This window comes from Lissotriton helveticus, chromosome 8 (assembly GCF_964261635.1).
Source record: "Lissotriton helveticus chromosome 8, aLisHel1.1, whole genome shotgun sequence".
Lineage (NCBI taxonomy): Eukaryota > Metazoa > Chordata > Amphibia > Caudata > Salamandridae > Lissotriton > Lissotriton helveticus.
The window spans coordinates 62,542,397-62,569,326 of record NC_136069.1 but is presented as its reverse complement, the minus strand read 5'-3'; the positions used below and the strand labels follow the sequence as shown (position 1 = coordinate 62,569,326).

General features: G+C 49.5%; 1 protein-coding gene across 2 annotated transcripts in view; it reads right to left on the bottom strand.

Annotated features, from left to right (window-relative positions):
- CFAP44 (cilia and flagella associated protein 44) overlaps positions 1–26,930 on the bottom strand; it is a 969,845-nt gene that overhangs the window by 260,852 nt on the left and 682,063 nt on the right. For both annotated transcript variants that reach the window (XM_078656625.1, XM_078656626.1), the window contains one exon: positions 20,148–20,319. In XM_078656625.1, coding sequence (XP_078512751.1) covers positions 20,148–20,319 — 172 coding nt within the window. The remainder of the gene's footprint in view (positions 1–20,147; positions 20,320–26,930) is intronic.

Genomic DNA, 26,930 nt, shown 5'->3' with positions numbered 1-26,930 from the left:
TGGCTCGAGAGGAGGTCTATCATTTAGCACGTCCCGATAATAAAAGAGCTGGGAAAGATTTCGAGTTTTTCGTAAGACCGGATTTTTGTCGGTACACAGTAGAGAATAGTTGCCAGCTACGGCAGCTTATTGCATTGTTTCAAGGTAAAGGGGCTCAAGCATATTTAATGAATCTGGCAAAATTAAGGGTGATTTTTCAGGAGCACACTCAATTCTTTACCAATGAAGGGTCTGCTAAGGAGTATTTGAATTCTATTTAGGGATCCCTTTGCAATAGGATGGAGGTATACCGTATAATGGGTGGGAAGTGAGAGTATGGTACAAGGTATAAGAAGTGTTTTCTTTTGTTTTAGCTATGTGGCTATACTCCTTCTATCCTTTGTAGTTGATACTTATGGTTATCTGTTTCGAGTCCAACCATGGGGGAGGGAGGATTCTCCTCTCCTATGACTGGAGGGGTTTGCAAGCGAAGGCAGGGGATGCACGGAAGCTTGGCATCTACAGGACCATAGGTCCTAAAGCCTCGTCAAAGGGGGGGGGGTATGGAGGGTCAGGGCAGCTCTGGGGATGCTGGGGGGGTGGGGTGTGTTGGGGGGTTCGGCGTGGGGCACTTTGGTGGGGTAAAATGGAAAAAATCCACAATATCAAAAATGGTAATAAAATAATTATACATTTTCAATTATTGTTTTTGGTATGTGTAAGTATAGTAATATCTGGAATGGGTATTGGCATTGTTTTTTTTGGTCTTATTATGGTTTCCAGGGGGGTTAAAATATGTTCTTTAAATGTTTCTGGCCTCAACAACCTCAACAAGAGAAAAAGGGTTGCTGCTGAAGTTCGTATTATTCAACCGGATTTGTTATGTGTCCAGGAGACGCACATACCCTGGGGCAAACGCAATATGTTAAAGGAGCTAGGGTTTTCACTTTTAGTGGCTTCTCAGCAAACCTCAATGACCCGGGGGTTGCAATATTAGCTAAAACGAATGTCCAGACAACGGATCATTGCCTGGCGGACAAATTGGGCCGATGGGCTATAGCTGAATGTGTTTTCGGCAGTAGTAAATGTACACTTTGTACTATTTATGGGTTCAATTTAGATGAGTCGGCAGTCCTGGAGGATTTCAACTTCGAGCTTGCATCCTGGCCAACTCCTCTAATTGAATGTGGGAATTTAAATATTCATTTGGCAAATAAGGAGTTGCAGGAGGGACCACAAGGATATAAGGGACGTAAACCACGAGTCTTTAACGCCTTACACAATCTTACTAATGATCATGGTCTGGTTGATGTATGGGGTAATTTATATCCTATGGATCTGGGGTACACGGTTTATTCTTTTCCCCATGAGAAATTGGTACGGCTTGATTATTTCTTTTTATCTACAGCATATTTAGTAGGGGCATCGGTCCAAACATTTCCTAGGATTTCATCAGATCATGCTGCAATTGTCTTAGAAATAGTGGCAGTTGTTCTTAAGTCTATACCTAGAGCTTTCTCTTTTGATCGGAAGTTGTGTTTAGAGGATGGTTTTAAAGAGCATATGTATAGTTGGATTAAGGATTTTTTTTAATGTAATTGACAATCAGCTCGTGTGGCAATCATATGGGACACCTTTAAGGCTTGTTTTAGGGGTGAAGCATGGAGCTTTGGTTTATATCATTGAAAAAAAACAAAATTAGAGATACAGGCACTGTACTCCAACTTGAGATTGGCTGAGGGAAAATTGATTCAGGGGACAACACAACGAGGAAATATAGTGGACTTTGAGAATGATGTTGCTAGATGTCGGGCCAATATTAACGGTTTGAGGAATAGGGAAAATGTAAGAAAATATTTGGTCTATAAAAAACAATGCCATGAGTATGGGGAAGTGGTTGGTCGGTGTTTAGCATTACGGCTGCGTATGAAAGAAGCCTCCCATCGAATTTTAGGTTTAAAAGATAACCTAGGTGTACTGTGTCAAGATCCTCAAGGGATTTTGGCAATTTTTCATCAGTTCTACACGGAATTGTATACACATCAGGAAATGTTAGAATTGGGTAATAATATATTTATGGTAGGGGATATACCACAACTAGACCCAGAGTTCCGAATTCCCTCAAAATCAAGATGGTGGAATTTTTCCTTCGTGGGCCACATCAGGGAGCCCATCTTAGGGGTGTGACTAGCCTAGTTGTGCAACACGCCTACTAGCATATCTCATTTCCCACCTGTCTTGCTACCAGATGGGCCTCATGGTAGGGGGTGGCATCCCCCGGGTCTGGGGGAAAATGGGGTTGCATCTCAAAGGTGGCAGAGGCTTTGAAGCCTCCGGCCTTAGTATGCAGATTCACTAGTCATCCTGCTGATCGAAGTGTAAACACCTCCTGACAGAGCTGGCATTGTTTCTGACCTCTGAGAACATGGGCTCTCCCTTCCAGGGGGTCAGAAAATCACATGTGGTGGCAGGCTGGAAGATACCAGTCAGCCAGCAAACTGGTAGGTTTTCAGGGGGTCATTCTAAGGTGCTCTCTAGGTGCATATCCTAATACATCCACTAATGGCATCAGTATGGATTTATTAAGACCGGGTATTTGATACCAAACACCACAGGATTCAGTGGAGCCATCATGTAGCTGAGGAACTTGTAATGACCAGTGCCCAGCACATATACTTAAGATGGCTTCCCTGTTCACTAGTACTATCTAGCAATTGAACAAGACTGCCCAGGGGCATATCTGCTTACGCAGATATGTTCTCATACATCATATAATGCGCCCTGCGTTAGGACTATAAGGCCTGCTGTAGGGGCGGCTTACATATATTGCATGCAGTGTCTGTGGGCATGGAACACAGGGTATGTGCCATGTTGTGTATTAGTTTTCACATTTGTCTGCACCATTTCACGCAGCCTGTAATGGTAGTCTGCATGAGTTTGATGTTGGGTCTCTTAGAGTGGCACAATACATGCTGCAGCCCTTCGGGACCCTTTTAGTATCCATGCCCCAGATACCAGAGGTAGCATTTACTAGGCACTTACAGAGGTGCTAACGGTATTACCAACTGGGGGAACAATTAGACTTTATCTACTTTTAGGGGAAGAGCACAGCCACTGAAGTCTGGTTAACTGGCCTCAGTGCATAGTCCAGAGTTGAAAACCAGCATCTAGTAGTCAGAAATAGGCAAAATGTAGGGGGACAACTGCAATAAAATTCCAGTTTCCTACAACTATTGACTTTAAGACAGAGTTGTAGTGGACTCTTTAGCTTCAGACTACAAGGGGCATATCCTGGATGTTACCAGTAGTGAATGGGATATAACCACTAACCTGAATGCTAGGAGTGAGCAGGACAGGGAACTGCAAAAGAAACACTAGAGCCCCAACCTCAGAGGAGGACTGCGGAATTGTTTGGGTATGTTGCATTTCTCATTTGTGCTCATAGCGCTAGAAAATAAAATACTTCTCTTTTTTAGTAAAAGTGAGTACTTGGCTGCAAAATATTTTATTGTTGCTGCTGCACACATTTTTAGCTGTGAGCCCTTGTCCACTATGCTATATACACATACACAACTCCCCCCCCCCAACCCCCTTGAGGGAGCCTTGGACTGCTCGGCCCGCGCGGCTACTGAGAGTCAGAAGGGGTACTTGGCCCCGTTACTCAGAGTCCATAGTAAGTCATGGCTTGAGACATCAGTAGTGAAGGGCCTCAGCCCCCATGGTTGGTCCGAGTAACTTCTGCTTGCCCCGTGGCCCTCTGAAAGGGGTCCTCACATCTTATCACATTGGTAAGACTGAGCTGCAAAGTTCATTATTAGCCTTTGTTTAAAATATTAATAATCAATATCATCATCTGGGGTCCCCTTCAAAGCTCCCCAGACGAGGATCCGACTTACTTAGCACGTGAAATATGGACTGCTTGTAGCTCTCTGTCAGACCTTTGCTTGAACCTGTGACCATCTGCATGTCTTTCCACCCAGTGCACTCACCGTATCAGTTTATCTTAAATATGAATTCCGCCAATGACAGACAGTTTCACATATTATCACTTTATGTGTTTTGGGTTCTTCATAATTCCCAGCCCCAGAAGCAGTACAGCGAGTTATAGGACACGCTTGTAATGTAGAAAGGGCCATACGTATCATGCATTTTACTGGTGGCTAATAGCTGATTTGCGTTTGGTATGTATGAATTCCAACTTGCGATTCGGTAACATGTTATGGAATTGCAATTTGAAATTGGGAATACATACGTATTTGGTATTAAGAACGGGAATGTTTAGGACATCTCTTCCTAATCCCGAATGCAGCGGTATTTTGGAATATTTTGAGACCAAAATGCAGTCGCAAAACATTCGCATTTTACCACCTATTTCTAGTAGGTCGTAACCCATCCACAAACGGAAAGGGGTCCCCTTGCCCTTTGTGATTGTTTATAAAAATGCTTTTTAAGAGCAGGGCGTGGCCCCATGGACCACTGCCTGCGCTTGAAAAATAAAAAGAAAACTTTTCATTTTTCTTTTTACATTAAAATAAATGATTTAAAAGTAATCACAGAAATGGCAGTCTACTGACCCCAGCAGGCCACCATCCCTGTGATGTTAGCGTTATCTAATGGGTCCCAAATTGAGACCGGCCTCATTAATATTAATGAGGTAGGTCGATTTGCAACCCATTAGGAAACGCTAAATGAAACTCATGGAGTTTCATACATTCAAATGGCGATTTCCTAATTGCGATTGGCAGAGATTCGCAATTAGGTAATCCCTATTTGAAATAATGATATAAGTGGAACAAACTGCGGTTAAATCACAAGGCTAAGAGCAGGCTGCGAGATTGAGCTGGGTAGGAGGGGTAAGAATCTGATTCAGCGCTAGGTGGCACACTGACACTGTTAGACAGCTTTCACATATTTCACTTGCACATATTTACATTCTGAAGCACGGGAAGACAAGAATTGTTTTCCATGTGTGCATCTGCAATTAGAACCATCCCTCTTCCAACTTGAACCTATACTACTCCTGGACCCCGAGTGGGCTGCGCGTGCTTTTGATGCCTACAGTAGTAAACGCATGCAGATGAGGAAGGGCTAACCGGTGCCATCCCTGGAGGGCTGCACCCGCGTCTGGTCCCTACAGTGATGACGCGCACAGCTGCGGATGGGCTACTAGGGCCGTCACCAGGGGCTGCGCGTTCACAGGAGCGGGTGGGGTACTAGGGCCGCCCCCAGTGGGCTGCTCATGCACAGTAGCAGGTGGGGTACTAGGGCCATCCCCAGTGGGCTGCGCTTGCATAGGAGCGGGTGGGGTACTAGGGCCGCCCCCAGGGGGCTGCGCGTGCACAGGAGCAGGTGGGGTACTAGGGCCGCCCCCAGGGGGCTGCGTGTGCACAAGAGTGGGTGGGGTACTAGGGCCGCCCCCAGTGGGCTGCTCATGCACAGTAGAAGGTGGGGTACTAGGGCCGCCCACTGGGGGGCGGCCCTAGTACCCCACCCGCTCATGCACAGTAGCAGGTGGGGTACTAGGGCCATCACCAGTGGGCTGCGCTTGCATAGGAGCGGGTGGGGTACTAGGGCCGCCCCCAGGGGGCTGCGCGTGCACAGGAGCAGGTGGGGTACTAGGGCCGCCCCCAGGGGGCTGCGCGTGCACAAGAGTGGGTGGGGTACTAGGGCCACCCCCAGTGGGCTGCTCATGCACAAGAGCGGGTGGGGTACCAGGGCCGCCCCCAGTGGGCTGCTCATGCACAGTAGCAGGTGGGGTACTAGGGCCATCACCAGTGGGCTGCGCTTGCATAGGAGCGGGTGGGGTACTAGGGCCGCCCCCAGGGGGCTGCGCGTGCACAGGAGCAGGTGGGGTACTAGGGCCGCCCCCAGGGGGCTGCGCGTGCACAGGAGCGGGTGGGGTACCAGGGCCGCCCCCAGTGGGCTGCTCATGCACAGTAGCAGGTGGGGTACTAGGGCCATCCCCAGTGGGCTGCACTTGCATAGGAGTGGGTGGGGTACTAGGGCCGCCCCCAGGGGGCTGCGCGTGCACAGGAGCAGGTGGGGTACTAGGGCCGACCCCAGGGGGCTGCGCGTGCACAGGAGCAGGTGGGTACTAGGGCCGCCCCCAGTGGGCTGCGCGTGCGCAAGAGCGGGTGAGGTACTAGGGCCACACATGTACCATTGGATCAGCGTCTTCACACACTCCCTCAGCTGGCCGAACTACGGGCCCGGTCTGGATGGTGAGGGCCACACTTGGGGTGCATACCTCGGGGAAGCGATTCCACCTTATGCATGCAGAGCCATTCTAATCTTATGAGGGGCACACGGATTCCCCAAATCTTGGCACCACAGTTGTTTCTGAAGGGTGAAGGGCCACCTTGAGCACTGCTTTATCGGGTGCACTACAAATGAGGCCCCCATGTGTGATGCACCCCAGCGTGAGCGTGTGGCGTAAAGACATTCGAGGGTCTCTCAAAAGGAGTTGTAGTGGTGAATGCCTTGCACGGGTTTCCCCCTCCTGGCTCCTACCATCCTTGGGGGCCTTGGCACCCTGTATGCCAGTCGCGGGATAAACCATTCACAGTCAAGGATGGCTTGAGTCCTAAAAACCAAATTCAGTGCAGTCCTCGCAGGTCGGCGTTTGGCATGGGCGTGCTGGGCCCAAGCCGAGAACGCCAATTTTCTGAAGGGCGTCTGGCCTCCTCTTGGTCCAGCCTTGTCCCTGTCTGTTCGTTTCCGTCTGAAGTGTCAGTTTAAAGGGGTTTTAGTCCTTCATTATCATAAGGCGGGCACTGTTTTTAACACCCCTTTGGCCCCCTTTCCTTGCCCTTCCTTTAACCTTTGACCCCTGCTACCATACAACATAAAACCATCATCTGCTTAAGGCAGCTCAGCCGGTGATTTAGGTGAGCTGGGGGAGGTCCGGGGATGTTTGTGTTCAGAGTTCAATCCCTGCTCATCCAGGTACTGACCAGTGAGCACAAAAGGGACCCCCTGCTGCCTCATTTAAGGTTCCACCATCAGCAAGGGCGCCAAATCTCTCTTCGCCCAAGCCCTTAGTATAGGCCGGCTCGGAGTGCTCCCCGCATCATAGTCATCCACTTGTCCTGTGGCATGGAGCTTAAGGGGAACCTCACGTACCTCTTCCAGGTAATGGGCAGGAGGATTGACGTCTTATGCCAGCGTCCATTTCTTTCATGGAAGATATATAGTTCTCCTGCCTTGCAACCCATAAATGCCATGTAGGGCCAATGGAGGAAGTGGGTACCATATCACAGGGCAATATTGTGGCATCGCCTGCCTGGTGCATGTTTACAGTGGAAGCTGGACAAGCCACTCTAACATGTACCAGCCAAGGATGATAGTGGAGATTAGAGGGTAACACACACACTGCCTCTCTACCGCTGCACAAATCAGTAGACGAAACTTCTTCACCAAATAGAATCAGCAGGATTAAAAAACACAGAGGGACGATAGCACACACAGTCATCCAGTGCGAAGAACCTAGACAGCACACCAAAGTGCAGGCACCGACCACTTCAAGTGCAGAATAGCAGGCTCGTCACACAGGTGGCAGGAAGTAGGTGTGGTACAGGCGTAAAGCAACCTGGTGCCGACCCCTTTTATTTTGGCATATGCAAGTGTGCATGAGGCAAGAGTGCCGTCCCAGCGGGATCTCATTCACACACAAGCATGTTTGCATACCAACATATCATCTAACTTTGTATGTGTGTATATTTCTAGAACTATATGAATATAAATAACCCTGGGTGAAGTACTACGCTACGCTTGCGTATTTTGCGGAGTTTGCACTACTGCGCACTACGCTAATTGCACGTAGCACAGTGAAAACACGCAGAGCGGTAATTTTTTGCTTGCTCGGGGTCCTCAACGTCAAGTTGGCGACCAGGAGCGAGCAAAATGACATCCCCGCAAGACTTTTTCCTCGTTCGCGATCAGCAAAATCAAGTTGCCGATCGCGAGCGTGGAAAATAAACCTCCCGGCGAGATGCTCAACGCGGGGAGGCCAGGTTTCTCATTGCGAGTGGTCGCATACGCTCGCGACCGCTTGCGATGAGAAACTACCAGTTCACGTTGAGAAAGCTGCTGCTCGAGAAGAAATCTACTTGAGCGGCAGAAAACGACCGCTTGCACTGTGCAAGATGCGGTTTGCACTGATTGCACTGTGCAATCAGTGAAAACAGCATTTTGCACAGTGCACTACGCAGTTCGCGTAGCTCGCGTAGTGCAAAGTGCACTTTGCGTAGCTAAGCGTAGCGCTACTATGCAAACTACGCCCAGGGTTACATATAAACAGCTGTAGGCACACATATACATGTAAGCCAACACACTGCTCTGCATTAAAATGCACTTGGACCAATTAATGTGGGTGGCAAGATGCAATTTCTGTTTAACATGGCTAGAAAGCACATGTGCTGTCTCGAAGAGACATGTTGTATATACTTTGTGGGCTTCAGCCTGCCCATAAGCTTCCCATCTGCTGGTTTCATCATTGTTCTCCTATTCTTCCTCCCCATTTGACCATGACATGCATGCGTCATGCCTCTTCCGGCGTTTAGCCCTCCCTAAAAGCATGGACAAATTACTATTATCCATCTATAGCTCCCATTTTAGCAACTGTTTTGGGTAGTACTTTTTTAAAAATATTTTTGGGCACTGAGTGTTTCTGGTCAGGCAACAGAACAAGAGCCCTTATTGTAGAATTAACCAACAAAACGTGGGACGATGGCCACTCCAATGAGTTGTACATATTTTTTTCTCCATATTTCAATCGCACTTCTCTGATGTTTGCATGGTTTTTAGACAAGCCTTCCAAACCATGTAAGTCGCAGCACAAGTCCCTCCCCCTAAGGCCACTACTCAACACTATCTTGAGCACAAAGATAGTTCCTTTGTGGCAAAGTTTCTAGCCATCCCCTAATAATGACAGCAATCTACAGTTGAGTCCAGGTCACTGTCTGTGTGGGGAACAGCCAATCAGGAATCTCCTGTTCCATCAGTTTACAAGACCCAGCCAGAGCTGCAGCACTGCATAAACTTTCTGGATATGGTGGTAAGGAACCCACAATAAAATATATGGCGTGTGTAATCACACTTTAGTGAATATATTCACGTTTGATTTAGTCCCCCGGGGGAAGTTGTGGTTGGTGCTTCAGGAACTGGGCGTCCTGTCCCATCTCCTGAATATCTTGATGAGGTTACACACGGGGAACTATGCGCAGGTAAGATGTAGGAGGAACGGGGCCCTGTCATCTAGGTTCCCTGTTGGTAGAGGGGTGAGGCAGGGGTGCGTTTTGGCACCGACCCTGTTTTGCCTCTATGTAAATGGTGTAATCTCCCACTTAGATGATGTCCTAAAACGGAAAGTAAATTTATTAGACATTTACTGACACTACCGCAAAGCACCCCGCTTCTCCCCCTTAGGTTAGACTTGGGGCTGAGTAGCATAGAAGATGAGCTTGCACTCAAACCCCTTTTGCCTTAGGCTCTGGACAACGCAAGATCTCCTGAATTATAGGCAAGAGCTTAAGCAAATACTAAGCTATAACAGCACAGTAAAAATTCCTTGGTTGGCATTCATAAAAAATGAATTTGAGAGATTGGGATTACCTGCCCTGTGGCACGACCCGGAAAGTGGCTGTCGCGAGGTTTCACGTAAATCCCTCACTAGGATTTATAAGGACAAAAAACGTAACTGTGTCTTCTACGACTCCCATTCGGGCACATTGACAAATTCTTTTTTATCACTAAAACCTTTTTATTTCTTCGAGAATTTTATGGATGTTGTTTACCCAGTTTTAGCCAGGAAACTTTTTATACAATGGAGATATGATACCTTACCCTTAAGAGCTTTTACAAGCAAATGGTCACCCTGTACAAATAAGTCCTACCCAGGATGTAGCTGTGACGTGGAGGATGAACTACATGTCCTCTTTTTTTGTCCAGCGTACAGCAAATCCAGCAAACATTGGTTAGTACCGCTATGTAAAAATTTGGGTTTCTCGCAGTGCATTAATGCTTTTAGAGTTCTAAAATCTGATACTTCTGGACACATAGAATTTTCACTTTCTAAGTATCTGTTAGCAATGTGGTTTAAGCGACGGCATTTAACTGCAAATGACTCTTAAGTTGTAAATACTCATAAAATTGTTTTACCGCCAATACGTGTATTATACGTTGCATGAATTTTGTTATTTATTGTGTCCATCCAAATAAATTCAATCCATCATCTCCGTTCAAATGATGTTTTATTGTACACTCTTTTATGGCGAACACAGGCGAAATAAATAATTTATGAATGAATGAATGAATACATTTGGGATCTGTTCAGACTATAGCACAGAGTCCAATGGAAAATGGAATATCTAAAGGGCAGTGCATCCACCGGAGGAGTGCTTCGGTTTACAACTTAATCCCACGTCAGAGCACACTAAGAGGCCTCTAAAGGGCATTGTATCCACCGGAGGAGTGCTTTGGTTTACACCCTCATCCCACTTCGGAGCACACCAAGAGGCCTCCAAAGGACAGTGTATCTACCGGAGGAGTGCTTCTGTTTGCACCTTCATCCCACATTGGGTCACACCAAGAGGCCTCTAAAGGGCAGTGCATCCACCGGGAGGAGTGCTTCGGTTTACACCTTCATCCCACATCGGAGCACACTAAGAGGCCTCTAAAGGACAGTGCATCCACCGGAGGAGTGCTTCTGATTACACCTTCATCCCACGTTGGATCAAACCGAGAAGCCTCTAAAGGGCAGTGCAACCACCGGGAGGAGTGCTTCGGTTTACACCTTCATCCCACATTGGATGACACTAAGAGGCCTCTAAAGGGCAGTGCATCCACCAGGAGGAGTGCTTCGGTTTAAACCCTCATCCCACGTTGGAGCACACTAAGAGGCCTCTCAAGGACAGTGCATCCACCGGAAGAGTGCTTCTGTTTACACCTTCATCCCACATTGGATCACACCAAGAGGCCTCTAAAGGGCAGTGCATCCACAGAGAGGAGTGCTTCGGTTTACACCTTCAGCCCACGTCGGAGCACACTAAGAGGCCTCTAAAGGACAGTGCAACCACCGGGAGGAGTGCTTCTGTTTACACCTTCATCCCACGTCGGAGCACACTAAGAGGCCTCTAAAGGACAGTGCATCCACCGGAGGAGTGCTTCTGTTTACACCTTCATCCCACATTGGATCACACTAAGAGGCCTCTAAAGGGCAGTGCATCTACCGGGAGGAGTGCTTTGGTTTAAACCCTCATCCCACGTCGGAGCACACTAAGAGGCCTCTCAAGGACAGTGCATCCACCGGAAGAGTGCTTCTGTTTACACCTTCATCCCACATTGGATCACACCAAGAGGCCTCTAAAGGGCAGTGCATCCACAGAGAGGAGTGCTCCGGTTTACACCTTCAGCCCACGTCGGAGCACACTAAGAGTCCTCTAAAGGGCAGTGCATCCACTGGAGGAGCGCTTCTGATTACACCTTCATCCCACATTGGATCAAACCGAGAAGCCTCTAAAGGGCACTGCAACCACCGGGAGGAGTGCTTCGGTTTACACCTTCATCCCACTTTGGATCAAACCGAGAGGCCTCTAAAGGGCAGTGCATCCACCGGAAGGAGTGCTTCTGTTTACGCCTTCATCCCATGTCGGATCACACCAAGAGGCCTCTAAAGGGCAGTGCATCCACCGGGAGGAGTGCTTCGGTTGACACCTTCAGCCCACATCGGATCACACCAAGAGGCCTCTAAAGGGTAGTGCATCCACCGGAGGAGTGCTTCTGTTTACACCTTTATCACATGTTACATCACACTAAGAGGCCTCTAAAGGGCAGTGCATCCACCGGAGGAGTGCTTCTGTTTACACCTTTATCACATGTTACATCACACTAAGAGGCCTCTAAAGGGCAGTGCATCCACCGGGAGGAGTGCTTCGGTTTACACCTTCAGCCCACGTCGGAGCACACTAAGAGGCCTCTAAAGGACAGTGCAACCACCGGGAGGAGTGCTTCTGTTTACACCTTCATCCCACGTCGGATCACACCAAGAGGCCTCTAAAGGGCAGTGCATCCACCGGGAGGAGTGCTTCGGTTTACACCTTCAGCCCACGTCGGAGCACACTAAGAGGCCTCTAAAGGGCAGTGCATCCACTGGAGGAGCGCTTCTGATTACACCTTCATCCCACATTGGATCAAACCGAGAAGCCTCTAAAGGGCACTGCAACCACCGGGAGGAGTGCTTCGGTTTACACCTTCATCCCACTTTGGATCAAACCGAGAGGCCTCTAAAGGGCAATGCATCCACCGGAAGGAGTGCTTCTGTTTACGCCTTCATCCCATGTCGGATCACACCAAGAGGCCTCTAAAGGGCAGTGCATCCACCGGGAGGAGTGCTTCGGTTTACACCTTCAGCCCACGTCGGATCACACCAAGAGGCCTCTAAAGGGCAGTGCATCCACCGGAGGAGTGCTTCTGTTTACACCTTTATCACATGTTACATCACACTAAGAGGCCTCTAAAGGGCAGTGCATCCACCGGGAGGAGTGCTTCGGTTTACACCTTCAGCCCACGTCGGATCACACCAAGAGGCCTCTAAAGGGCAGTGCATCCACGGAGAGGAGTGCTTCTGTTTACACCTTCATCCCACGTTGGATCACACCAAGAGGACTCTAAAGGACAGTGCATCCACCGGGAGTAGTGCTTCTGTTTACACCTTCATCCCACGTCGGATCACACTAAGAGGCCTCTAAAGGGCAGTGCATCCACCGCAGAGCACTGTTGGCTTGTAAACGAGGACGAGGGATAATATTTATGAGTGGGTCCCATTCAAGTAAATGAAAGATAATCCACTTAAGGAGGGTCATGCAGGCTTGCAATGGTGGTGATCCCACGAGGAAGTTTTAAGGAGAGTGACTATAATTGGAAACAGGATGACATCCTCTGAATGAGGGGGCCTGGGCAGGTTTTCTGAATTCTGCCATCTTCTGCCCTAAATCATTGATAGGATAGTTTATAATGTTTCATATTTTTGCCGGTGAAAGTTGTGACTGCAGATCCAATAATTTGTGGGGAGTGGATGGTGCGCAACGATGAAGCTGGAAAACCACTTAAGCTCCCTGTGCCAACCAAACATGACCCTTGGCCCTGTAACCAGGTAGGTCGCCTCCTCAGCCACCACACGGTCCCCCTGTGTGGCGCTACCCTTGCCGCCACCACTCGCTGTGCCCCGCTGTCCCTGGTTCGTACGGGGTGTCCCCCGCATTGGTTTGCATTACTGTTCGTTTTTCTCGTACTGTTTATTTTTGTTAATTGGTTGTTGCTGTTACTTTGTGCTCATTGTATTGCCTGCCCTGTGTGCCCGTTTTCCTGTACACTTTTTCCTATCTGTACCACCCGCCCCCCTCGCTCTCTCCCGCTGCTGCGTCCCCTGCGGCCCCGCCCCCCTGGTTCCCCATTCGCCGCCCCGCTCCCGCCTCCCAGCTGCTCCTCCCTCCCTCTTCCCCTCATATGGAGGCCGCGCGGTGGTAGAGGGAGCAACCTTTGACCCTGTAACCAGGTAGGTGTTGTGTTGTGTGTCGTGCGCTTTGCTTTGTTTCTGACATTTCTCTTGTTCTTTCCTGTTCTCTGCTCTATTGCTGCTTGTTCAACCCTTATTTTCTTATTTTGCCTCTTTTTGCCTTTGCTTATGCTTGTTTGTGCCTTTTCTTACTTTTGTCCTTTTATTTGCCCCTTTTCTTCCACTTGTTGTCGTTATTTATTCTTCTTTGTGCCTTTTTTCTCTTCTATCAGCACTTTTCACTGTTTTCCGCCTTTTGCCTGACTTTAAGATGGCCGCCGCGCTTATTCTCTGTTTCTATTGGCTTGTACAGCCTGATTCTAAGATGGCCACCGTCTTCTCGCGAGACTTCGCGGCCAACCGCGATGCAGCCTGACTTCAAAATGGCCGCCGCGCTTGTTCTTCGTCCCTATTGGTCCTCGCGCCTGGCCCCAATATGGCCGCCGAGACTCTCGCGAGAGCTCGCGCTGGCTTCCCTTTATTCTTTGAAGCTCGCGCTCTTTGGCTGGCGCTTACCGGACTAGTTTCTTCTTCGGTTGCGGCGGTCGGGGTGGGCTCCCACGTCGCTGCTTTCTTCTGGATGGCGCTTCACTCTTCCCTCTTCTTTTTTTTGATCACGACGCAATCCAGGGTGGGCTCCTGGTTTAACACGATGTTCCGATGGGCACAGCATGCAGTCCGTCGAACCCTCGTCGCCAGATGTCGTGTTGTGTGTCGCGCCACGCACAGGAACCACACAGGACACAGATCGTGTGCAGAGGTACTCCTTTATTTTGTGTATCGTCCGTCTGTCTGGGCACGTCCGCCCTCGTCCTCGTCCTGCTGCATAATGTCCTTTTCCTGTCCGTCCACAGGAAGTGGTCTGGTGACCTGGTCACCGCCCTGTGACCCACAGGGTCCTAGTGTCCGGCATCTGTCTTAGTCATAGTCATCACAGTAGGTCGCCTCCTCAGCCACCACACGGTCCTCCTGTGTGGCGCTACCCCTGCCGCCGCCACTCGCTGTGCCCCGCTGTCCCCTGGTTCGCACCGGGTGTCCTCCGCATTGGTTTGCATTACTGTTCGTTTTTCTCGTACTGTTTATTTTTGTTAATTGGTTGTTGCTGTTACTTTGTGCTCATTGTATTGTCTGCCCTGTGTGCCCGTTTTCCTGTGCCCTTTTTCCTCTCTGTACCACCCGCCCCCCTCGCTCTTTCCCGCCGCTACGTCCCCTGTGGCCCCGCCCCCCTTGTTCCCCATTCGCCGCCCCGCTCCCGCCTCCCAGCTGCTCCTCCCTCCCTCTTCCCCTCATATGGAGGCCGCGCGGTGGTAGAGGGAGCGACCCTTGACCCTGTAACCAGGTAGGTCGCCTCGTCAGTCACCACACGGTCCTCCTGTGTGGCGCTACCCCTGCCGCCGCCACTCGCTGTGCCCCGCTGTCCCCCGGTTCGTACCTGGTGTCCCCCGCATTGGTTTGCTTTGCGCGCCAAAGGCAAACCCGTCTGCGCCCGTCCGCGCCTGGACCGCGTCCAGCGCCAGAACCCCTGGCCCACGCCGGAGCCAGGACGCCCGACTGAGATACGACACCACCACCCTCAACGCACTCAACACCGGACGACCACCCGCTGGCTACCGAGCGACCCCGAAGCGAACCCACGGACCCTTCACCTGCCAAGCCTGCAAATTCACCTGCCTCCCAACCTAGCCTGCCTGCCCGCAGAACCCAGCAACAATAACAACAACCCCCTCAAGTGCATCCTCCTCAACACCCACTCCGTCCACAAACACGCCATTGAACTCTGGGACCTCCTCGACACAACAGCACTGGACGTCGCCTTCCTCACGGAAACCTGGATGAACGCCTCCTCGGCCCCCGACATCGCCATAGCCATCCCGGACGGCTACAAGATCACCCGGAAGGACCGCGTCAAACAAACCGGAGGAGGAATCGCCATCATCTACAGGGACACCATCAACGTCACGACCAGTGCCGAAGACACACTCTCCACCGCTGAACACCTACACTTCCAGATTCACACCGTCCCCAAAACCACACTCGGAGGAACCCTCGTCTACAGACCTCCGGGCCCGCGTACACAATTCACCATCGCCGACTTTGTCAGCCCGCACGCACTAACCTCATCCTCCTAGGGGACCTGAACTTCCACCTAGAGAACAACAACGACAGCAGCACTACCACCCTGCTCGCCAACCTCGCCAACCTCGGACTCAAGCAACTGGTGAACACCCCCACCCACTACGCCGGCCACATGCTGGACCCCATCTTCTCCGCATGGAACCACGTCTCCTTCAGTCACTCCACCGGACTACACTGGACCGACCACAGCTGCATCCATTTCACCTACAAGAAGACCACAACACACCACCGCACGCTACAGATCCCCCGCAGATGCTGGAGCAAAATCACAACAGACCAGCTCACCACATCACTGAGCCAGAACCCACCAGCCGACACCCCCGACACCAATGACGCAGCTCACAACCTCACACAGTGGATCACCAACTGCGCCGACAACCTCGCTCCGCTGAAGAACCCCCAGGCAAGACCACCAACAGAAAAACTACATGGTTCACTGACGCCCTAAAAGACTCAAAGAAATCATGCCGCACGCTCGAAAAAACCTGGCGCCACGAGCGGACGACAGAAAACATGACAGCCCTCAAGAACACCACCCGCGAACACCACCAGCTGATCCCCACCACCAAAAGGACACCATTCAAAGAGCGGCTGGACAACAACACCCACAACAGCAAGGAACTCTTCAGCATCGTAAAAGAGCTCTCCAACCCCACCGCCAGCAACAATGACATCACACCATCACAAGACCTCTGCAACTCCCTCGCCACGTTCTTCCACCGCAAGATCGCAGACATACACAACAGCTTTGCCGCCCAGACTCCGCCTCCAGTCTCCAAACCAACGACTCCCACCACCACCCTAAGCGACTGGACCCCCATCAGCACAGAAGACACCACCCACGTCATGAACACCATCCACTCCGGCTCCCCCTCCGACCCATGCCCCCACCACATCTACAACAAAGCAGACGCCATCATCGCACCCCACCTCCGGAACATCATAAACAACTCCTTCGCATCAGCCATCTTCCCAGAGAGCTGGAAGCACGCAGAGATCAACGCCCTTCTGAAAAAACCCACAGCGGACCCTAAGGACCTCAAGAACTTCCGCCCTATCTCTCTTCTTCCCTTCCCGGCTAAAGTCATCGAGAAGACCGTCAAGAAACAGCTGACTGCATTCCTCGAGGCAAACAACTCGCTCGACCCATCCCAGTCCGGATTTCGAGCCAACCACAGCACCGAGACAGCCCTCATCGCAGCCACCGACTACATCAGGACCCTGATGGACAACGGGGAGACAACCGCCCTCATCCTCATAGACCTCTCAGCCGCCTTTGACACCATCTGCCACCGCACCCTAACAACCCGCCCCTACAACTCTGGGATCCAAGGAAAAGCACTGGACTGGATCACCTTGTTCCTCTCCAACAGAACCCAGAGAGCCCGCCTCCCGCCGTTCTGCTCTGCGGCCACCAAGATCATCTGCGGCGTACCCCAAGGCTCCTCGCTCAGCCCAATCCTCTTCAATATCTACATGAGCCCCCCTCGCCGCCATCGCACGCAAACACAACCTCAACATAATCTCCTACGCCGACGACACCCAGCTGATACTCTCCCTAACCAAAGACCCAACCACCGCCAAAACCAACCTCCAGGAAGGAATGAGGGAAGTCGCGGAATGGATGAAACTCAGCCGGTTGATACTGAACTCAGACAAAACGGAGGTCCTCATACTCGGACAATCCCTATCCGCCTGGGGCGACTCCTGGTGGCCCACTGCGCTGGGCACCGCACCGTCACTCACGGACCACGCATGCAACCTGGGATTCATCCTGGACTCCTCACTCACGATGACCAATCAAGTCAACGCCTTCTCATCCTCCTGCTTCAACACCCTGCGCATGCTCGGAAAGATCTTCCGTTGGATCCCCACAGAAACCAGAAAGTCGGCCACGCAGGCCCTCGTCACCAGCCGACTGGACTACGGGAACACCCTTTACGCAGGGACCACAGCCAAACTTCAGAAATGACTACAGCGAATACAGAACGCCTCCGCACGACTCATCCTCTACGTCCCTCACCACAGCCACATATCGGCCCACCTGAAAAACCTGCACTGGCTTCCCGTTAACAAGAGGATCACGTTCAGGCTCCTCACCCACGCACACAAAGCACTCCACGACAAGGGCCCCGAATACCTCAACAACCGCCTCTCGTTCTACTCTCCCACTCGCCAACTCCGCTCTGCCAGCCTCGCCCTCGCAACCGTCCCACTGATCCGCAGAGCCACCACCGGAGGACGATCATTCTCCTACCTAGCCGCCAAGACATGGAACTCCCTCCCCGCTCACCTACGACTGACCCAGGACCATCTCACCTTCAGAAAATACCTTAAGACCTGGCTATTCGAGCAGTAGCGCCCCCCCGCCCTCCCTCAGCGCCTTGAGACCCTCGCGGGTGAGTAGCGCGCTCAATAAATGTATTGATTGAAACATGAATGTGTCCTGTGTAAAGTACCGGGTGCTCATGTAAAGCACTCCAATACCTTCAGGATATATAAACTGCAAAACTGAAGAAATAAACACATTTGACCGAACATGTACTTATTAGTTGAACTACTCTATAATCGCACTCAAGGGCACTCGATGGCAGTGCACCTCTGCAATTTTTCGCAGTATGTTATTAGCAGGACGGGCAGTTGTGATCTTGGTTATATTCCTAGAAGGCTGCCTGCATAGGAAGAGAAGGAAGACATGGCAGCTCTGAGTGATGGATATTGGGTGTAATGTTTCCCACATCTGTGTTGTGCTAAAGTCCTTGATTCGTAAGTAACCTTGAGCCATCCCATGAAAAGGAATCGAGGGATAGAAGTTTATACAAACCCATTTTGCCATCACAAACTGGACTTGATTTACAAAATCATAGGATTTGCAACGACAAAATGTCTCTGCTGGAAAGCATCCCATTTGGGAATCATCTTGGGTGCTCTGGGGAGACGCCCAAAGCGCTCCTGGGGACCACTGTCCCCACCACCCACCCCCGGGGCAAGCAGGGTCGCAGACCAGTCTTCCCCCGTGGATCTTCGCGCTGGCCGGAAGGACAAGGTGGGGGGAGGTGATAAGGGAGGGTCTAGGGGCGGGTCAGTGGTGCCTATAAAGGTGTTAAGGAGGGAGGTTCCGGCCTCTTTCCCAACACCTCGCACCACCGGGTTAGGGAGGGTTTTTATAGGAAAGTTCGTCCACCCACCCACCCTGCAGTTAAAAAAGGAGAAAGGGTGAAGGCAGCCGCGGCCCGTGGAGTAAGTTGCGGTGGAGCAGGCAGGCGGGGCGGGGTAGGGGCAGGGTGGGGGTGATAAACACCAGAATATGGATGTTTACAGGTAAGTAAACAATTAAATTAATAAAAACGAATTTCGTTCCATGCCCTGCATCGAAAAATGCAATGCAGGGCGCGCTAAGAAATTCGTTTTATTAATTTAATTGTTTACTTACCTGTAATCATCCATATTCCGGTGTTTAATTTGGAATAATTTGGGGCAAAAGACTGCAAGCTACTGTTGCTATTACTGTACTGTTGCCTTTAACGCTATTTTCTTGGCGCAAAGTGTATCCCCGGGTTCATTTTGGAAGCGTGGGTGTATTTTCCACAATGAAAATGTAAGGATACGCACCTCACGTAATTCAGCATAATTTTGCTGTAATTCCGCATAATTATGCTACAGCCTATTGCGTGAGTTATGCCCACCGGAAGTTCCTTTAAAGAACATGGTCCGCTTAACAATAAGTTTCCTTTTGGGGAATGCAAACCTAAGGTCAGTGGTCTGCTGTCCCTTGTAAGCCACCGTCCCATGTCTGCAGTCAATCACATGTAGTGGAGTGGTGTGGCTCACTGGTTAGAGGCGGCAGACCCGGAAGCAGAGAACAGCCCGGGACCAGGGTTCAATTCCCGACGCGGCAGGGTCGTGGACCAGGGTCAGCGGACTCAATAATTCTCGCCTCGGTGCCTACTCTAACCAGGGATCACACTCGGCAACTCTGGGCATTAGCTTGCCTCATCTCTACAACGGCCCCCCACATTCGCTGGGGATGCCTGGTTTCACCTTGGAGATACCCAGTAGGGACCATCTCACAGGGATAGCCAGGACGGGTTCCCCTGCGGTCTACAGCGCCACGACGCCTCAGGGCAGCAGTGCGCTTTACAAGACACATACATTTACATTTACATTTACATGGGATCGCAAATAGTGACCTACCTACCTTATTAGTGTTCATTGGGAAGGTTGTTCTGCAACCCCTGCAACTGGAAAAGCAACCTACAAGGACATGTTGCATTGCAAAATGAGGTGTAGCACTTTTTGTGATCAGTCTTTTAGGGCCTCTGGCTCCTAATCCTAAAAAGGTAGTCTCCAAAACCACTTTACTGCCTGGTATTGATCTGAAGGAGCCCTTGATAGCAGCTGCACTGATCAGAAGAACACACAGGTCACATGCTACTAAGAACACTCAGGTGAATGCACAGGGCATACATGCATGACTTACAGTTTCTCCCACTCCTTCTTCCTCTGGAGAATCTTCTCTTTGGCCTTGTCGGCCTTCTCAATCATCTTCTCCAGTTTATCAGCCCGCTTGGCTGCCAGACCAGACCACTGGCGCTTCAATCTCTTGCCCACAGGCTTGCTGATCCCTTGGCTCTCCGCCCTGCTGGCCTCCTCTGGAGGAGAAAGAGATGGTTAGAGGAGGTTGAGATAAAACATCAGGTCATGAACTGTGCAGGCTTTAAACATATATGTAGAGGGTCTCCTTACATCCCAGAATAAGGAGGCACAAACAGTAGTTTATAAATTTATCATACAACAAGACAACATGCATTGAGCATCACTATAGAAGGGAACATTTAGAAGATCTGGAGACCAAAACACAGTCAATAAGGTGCCAACAGCTGTCATTAGTTCAGAATGGTCTTAAAAAAGGGACATATTGACTGAAAGGGCAACCAATCACATATGCTATTGTTGCAGCAATCGGATAGGCCACCCTTTCAAACCAACTGAATAGTATCATTTGGAAGAGCTACTCTAATTGGTAGCCCATCACAATAGCTGTGGGACAGACTGACGGTGACTGGCACTTAAACCAGTAACCCCACAGCTGTCAATGAATGTTTCTGTATTACTTCTGAGAGTGACAATGTTTCAATCTATGACAAGTGGCAGGGAATCCTTTGAAAAGGCAGATGGGTGCAAAGATGTGCAACCCCTTATCACAGACTGAAGAAAAATAAACGCTCCTGGCGCCTACTCGTAAAGGGGTCTAAGGGCAGAAAATTAACTATGGAGTAAATAAAAAACATAGAAAAAAGAGTCCACCTCTGGATTTGGAAAGGCAGGAAAGAGAAGATTCTAGGTAGTGCCAGTCTATAACTCAGTAGTATCTGATTCAATCAATCAGGGGTTTATAAAGCGTGCTACTCACCCTTGAGGGTCTGAAGACGCTAGGGGGGCGTGGGGGGAGGACAGCAGCTCCGGATCAGTCATAGAGCCAGGTCTTGAGCTCCCTGAACGAGTGCAGGGTCTGGGAGCCGGGAACTCGTTTCAGGTCTTGGCTGCGATGTAGGAGAAGGCTCTCCTGCCTGTTCTGATTCTGCGGATCCGGGGGACCTCTGCCAGGGTAAGGTCGACGGAGCAGAGGTTCCTCTTGGGTACATGGAAGGATACTCTCTCATTGAGGTATTTGGGTCCAATGTTGTTGAGGGATTTGTAGGTGTGGGTCAGGAGGTTAAAGGTGATCCTCTTCTCGACGGAGAGCCAGTGGAGGTCTCATAGGTGTTGGGTCATGTGTTCGTGACGTGGTGTCCCGATGACGAGTCTGGCTGAGGCGTTCTGATTGGTTTGGAGTTTGTGTAGAAGAGTTCTGTTGATTCCGGCATAGAGGGTGTTGCCGTAGTCCAGTCTGCCTGGTTATGAGTGCGTGGGTGACGGTCCTTCTGCAATCAGGAGGATCCACTTGAAGGTCTTGCGGGGGATGCGTAGGCAGTTGAAACTGGTGGAAGTGACGGTGTTGATCTGGAAGTTCATGGAGAGGGAGTAGTCGAGTATGATGCCGAGGTTTCGTGCGTAGTCTGTAGGGGTGGGTGAATTCCCGTGAGGGGAGGGCTACCAGGTGTTGTCCCAGGTGTAGGTGCAGGGTCCGAGGATGAGGACCTCGGTTTTTTCTGAGTTGAGCTTCAAGCAGCTGTCTTTCATCCAAGCTGTGACCTCCTTCATTCCTTCATGGAAGCAGAGTCTGGTGTCTTCTGGATTCTTCGTGAGTTAGAGGATGAGCTGGGTGTCATTGGCTTGGGATACTATGCTGAGCCCATGTTGTCGGACGATGGGGCGAGGAGGGCCATGTAGATGTTGAAGAGCGTGGGGCTGAGCGATGATCCTTGGGGTACTCTGCAGTTGATGTTGGTGGGTTCGGAGAGGAAGGGAGGGAGTCTGATCCTCTGGGTTCTGCCGGAGAGGAAGGATTGGATCCAGTCGACGGTGGCTCCCTGTATCCCCGTGTCGTGAAGTCTGGCTGCGAGCGTGCAATGAGAGACGGTGTTGAAGGCTTGTAACTGACTTCCACAGCCATTCCAGTACTTCAGAGGCACTGGACAATTGTGGGATCCTATAGTCCTCTGTAGGCAAGTGTGTCAATGGATAACCCTAAGAGTGTCTTCCATCACCCTAAGAATGCGCAGACCTTCACATAGGCAATTGACCGCTGGGAGTTTGCACATACAATCTTTACGACAAGGAATAATTTGGCTTTAAAACTACCATAGATGCAGGGATGTCCTTGACATCTTCCACTCCTCATCTGATTAATCTTCACAGCTTTGTAATTCTATGGAATTGTGTCATGACAATAAATCCACCAGGGAGAATGCAAGTACAGAGACACCCACATGAGGAAATGACACTACACAGGATTTTTAGGGAAGTCGAGACAACAACTTATTTTTGCTAAGATTGAGGTCAGTTGTACAATTTTGATGTAGTTATGTTTGCATTCATGAATATTTTTGGTTTATTTATTTATTATATTTCCATGATGCTTCTATCCAAAGAGCTTTACAGAGTTAAAGTGATGGTACAATGTACATTGAGAAGATGGCAAGCAATGATATCAAAAGAATGAAGCAAGTGGAGGAAAATTCCAAGACGGACAGAAGCAAGAAAACACTAACATCATCCATAAAACACGCAGCAGGCATATCATAAATGTGTCATACATTTTAAAACCCACACTCTAAACACCTATCTAGAAGCGAGATGCGACAACCTGTACTCAGATTCACAACGGAGAGAAAACAACCCTTACTCAATTCTAGGATGGAGAGACGACAACCCTTACTCAATTCTAGGAGGCAGAGACGACAACCCTTACCCAAATCTAGGAGGGAGGGACAACAACCCTTACTCAAGTCTAGGAGGGAGAGACAACAACGTTTACTCAAGTCTAGGAGGGAGAGACACCAGCCCATACTCCAGTCTAGGTGGGAGAGACACCAGCCCTTACTCAAGTCTAGGAGGGAGAGACAACAACCCGTAATAAATTCTACAAGGGGGAGACAACAACCGCTAATAATTCTAGCAAGGAGAGATACCACCCCTTACTCAATTCTAGTAGAGGGAGAGATGACAACCCTTACTCAATTCTAGGATGGAGAGACGACAACCCTTACTCAATTATAGGAGGGAGAGACGACAACCCTTACCCAAATCTAGGAGGGAGGGACGACAACCCTTACTCAAGTCTAGGAGGGAGAGACAACAACGTTTACTCAAGTCTAGGAGGGAGAGACAACAACCCTTACCCAAGTCTGGAAGGGAGAGACAAAAGCCCTTACTGGAGTCTAGGAGGGAGAGACACCAGTCCATACTCCAATCTAAGTGGGAGAGACACCAGCCCTTACTCAATTCTAGGAGGGAGGGACGACAACCCTTACTGTAGTCTAGGACTGAGAAACACCACCCCTTACTCAAGTCTAGGAGGGAAAGACAACAACCCTTAATAAATTCTACAAGGGAGAGACAACAACCGCTAATAATTCTAGCAGGGAGAGATACCACCCCTTACTCAATTCTAGTAGAGGGAGAGATGACAACACTTACTCAATTCTAGGAGGGCGAGCAACAACCCTTATTCAATTCTAGACGGGAGAGACATCAACTTTTACTCAATTCTAGTTTGGTGGAAAGTGGGTTATCGGTAGAGGCAAATGTAGGTCTGCCACTGGCAATAAGGTCACTAACACATAGTAAAACTCAGCACAGGTCTTAGAAAATTATTCCTATGTTCAACCCTTGGTAACGTGGCTGCGAGCAGACAGGCTTAACTTCAAAGACGGGTATGTAAAGCCTTTAAAAACACCAATTCAGTACATAATTAAGACACAACACCTAACAAAAATCCAACAGCAATTTATAATAATAGAAAATAGTTTTATCTTTAAAATGACACCAAAATGACAAAAATCCAATGTAGGGGACCGGAGATATGAATTTTCAAAGATTTAATAAAATATAGCACTAAGAAGATTATAGCACCATATTGTGATACCTGCTCGCGATAGACCAGGCCAAAGTCAAAGTTTCAGGGCGGGAGCGATAGAGCCCTGAGCGACTACAGCTCGCGGCAGGTCCAGGTCTCAGTTTCTACCTTCACACTTAGAAACTTTTCTAGAGCTTTTCTCCTCGAGGCCCCTCAAAGCTCCCCACCAATCTGGATTCGGTGAGGGTTCGTCACCTTGCCTTTTAACGAGCTCCCGGTCAACTTCCATGGAGCGGACTTAGAACATTTTCCTTTAGCGCTTCAGCGGAGCAATCCAGGAATACAGGCCGACACGTGATGAAAGGCAGGCGGCTTGGCGTTCGCGGTTGCTCCTGGTCACCTTTTCTACGAGCAGACTTTGAAACTTTTTCTGAAGCTTTTTCTCGCAGGGTCTCTCGATGCTCTTCATGTAGCCGGATCTGTTGAGGGTTCACCACCTTCAAATTTCTTCTAGTCCCGGTCAATCTCTGGAATTTGGACCGATGGAGCCTTTTAGCGGGGCGAACCTGGTTGGCTTGGCTGGCTTGTGGTTGAAGGCAGGCGGCCTGGCTGGCCAAGTTGAGTCAGTCCCTCTATGGAGCTTTTTTCCAAAGTTGCTCCAAAGTTCTCCCAACTTCTTGAACTTCTTCCCGAAGTTCCTCAAGGGGTCCCAAAGTGTCTCAAACTCACTCCAAGGGGCTGGAAGCTCCAAGATGGTCCTTGAAAGTTGAGGACTTCAGTTCCCAAAATCGACTGGTACAAAACCCTTACAAATCCACAGATGGTTCTCCAAGGTGTAGATTTAGTTGGTGATGTTCCAGGTGAGCTCTTTTAAACTGTAGCTTTCAGGGAGTCCACACTTTAATTATTTTTCAGCAAGATAATCCGTAGGGCTGTAGTTTCAGATGGTGCAGTTTTCAGAGGTCAGGCCTTAGAAATCTTTGCACAGCAAAACTTCTCAGCTTGGCAATGCCCCTCTCAGATACTTATCCCAAGTTCTCTGGGTTAGGCAGGAGGTCACTCCTGACCAATGGGAGCAGGGTAACTCCTCAATGATATGACCACATCCTGTAGAGTGAGGCATTATTTTGTCCCAGAGTGCATCAAATCTTCCAAATCCATAATGGCTGATTTTCCAGCAAGGAAGTAAGATCTGGCTAAACATACCCCATAGTTGGCAAATTTACTTAGACTCTCCTCCCTGCATCTCCCTGCATCCTCCCTGCATCTTAATACTACCATCTGCCGAAGGTGGAAAGTTCAGAGTTGTAAATGAAACTGCTCTCTGCTCTCCTGTTTGAAGTACATAGTTTACGAATCCTCCTCCTGGCCTGGCATTCCCATGGAACAGCACACAGCCCTGCCAGCATAGCTAGTCAACCCCAGGGGCTCTTTATCACCTCTACAAGGCAGCCTGGCTAATCCACTTAACTCTGCATAATCAGGGCAGACCACTGGAAGGCTCAATTTGAATTACAAACAAGAAAGTCTTATAACTTCCTGTATGTACACGTTAGGAGAAATTCAACAATATGATATTTTTGGATTTATTAATACCATTCTGGGACGTCTTTGAATGGCATTTCTAGCTCTCTCCTATCAAGAGTTAATAATCAATAACTTCCTACCATGTTAACCTATGTAACGGGGGATTTGCAATTTGAAAAATGACTTGGGCCATTTTTCCAGTACCAGGACTTACAAAAACATATTTTATAAGTACTTGTCTTATATCTACAGGAACCCCACCCCATGCGCAACTAGGGGAGAATGTAGGGGTTCTGAATCTGTAGAAATATTGCAGATCCTCCATCCACAGTGCTCCTAGCAACAAAGTCGAATTTGAGCAGCACTTTACCACAATGTGGGGAGTGAAATGTGAAATTTCACTTTATCCAGGCATATAAAAACACATTTTATAAGGGTGTACCTTATAAATACTCAACATACCCCACCCATGGGATACCTTGGGGGTCCCAAATATGCCAGAACATTGTAGGTTATCCATTTACCTTTTAAACGCAGTCCTGGCACCCAGGGCTCTTTTAAACTGACCTCGGGCTTCAGCAGTACACACATGCAAGTGCCGAAAAAGGCTGCTGGCCTCTAGACTGCCATGCCCCAGGGTACTGGGGACTTCTAGGTAGTTTCAATCCCCCTGCCCTATTATATAGTGGGGGCCTATAGGGGAGTTCATGCCAATCACAGGGTACCCCACCATACCATTGTGTACCCTAGTGTATGTAGGTGTTTTAACTGTATTCTAATGTTTCTCTTTCAGCATAGCACTGGCCCTGGGCCTGGTTAGGCAAAGCTCAGGGTCAGTCAAAATCAGTTACCACCAGTATCATTCAGCCAAAAGTTGGGGGTGCTCAGGGCACAGCATGACTTTGCAACAGACAGATATAAACTTTTACTCAATTCTAGGAGGGATAGAACGTCCCATACTCAGTTCTAGAAGAGGAAGAGACAACAACCCTTACTCAATTCTAGGACTGAGAGACAACAACCCTTACTCAATTCTAGGAGGGAGAGACAACAGCCGTTACTCAATTCTAGGACTGAGAGACAACAAACCATACTCAATTCTAGGAGACAACAACCCTTAGTCAATTCTAGGAGGGTGAGACAGCAACCGGTACTCAATTCTAGAAGAGGGAGAGACGACTGTTACTCAAATATGGACGGGAGGGATATCAACCTTTACTCAATTCTAGGAGGGAGAGACAACAACCCGTACTCAATTCTAGGAGGGAGAGACAA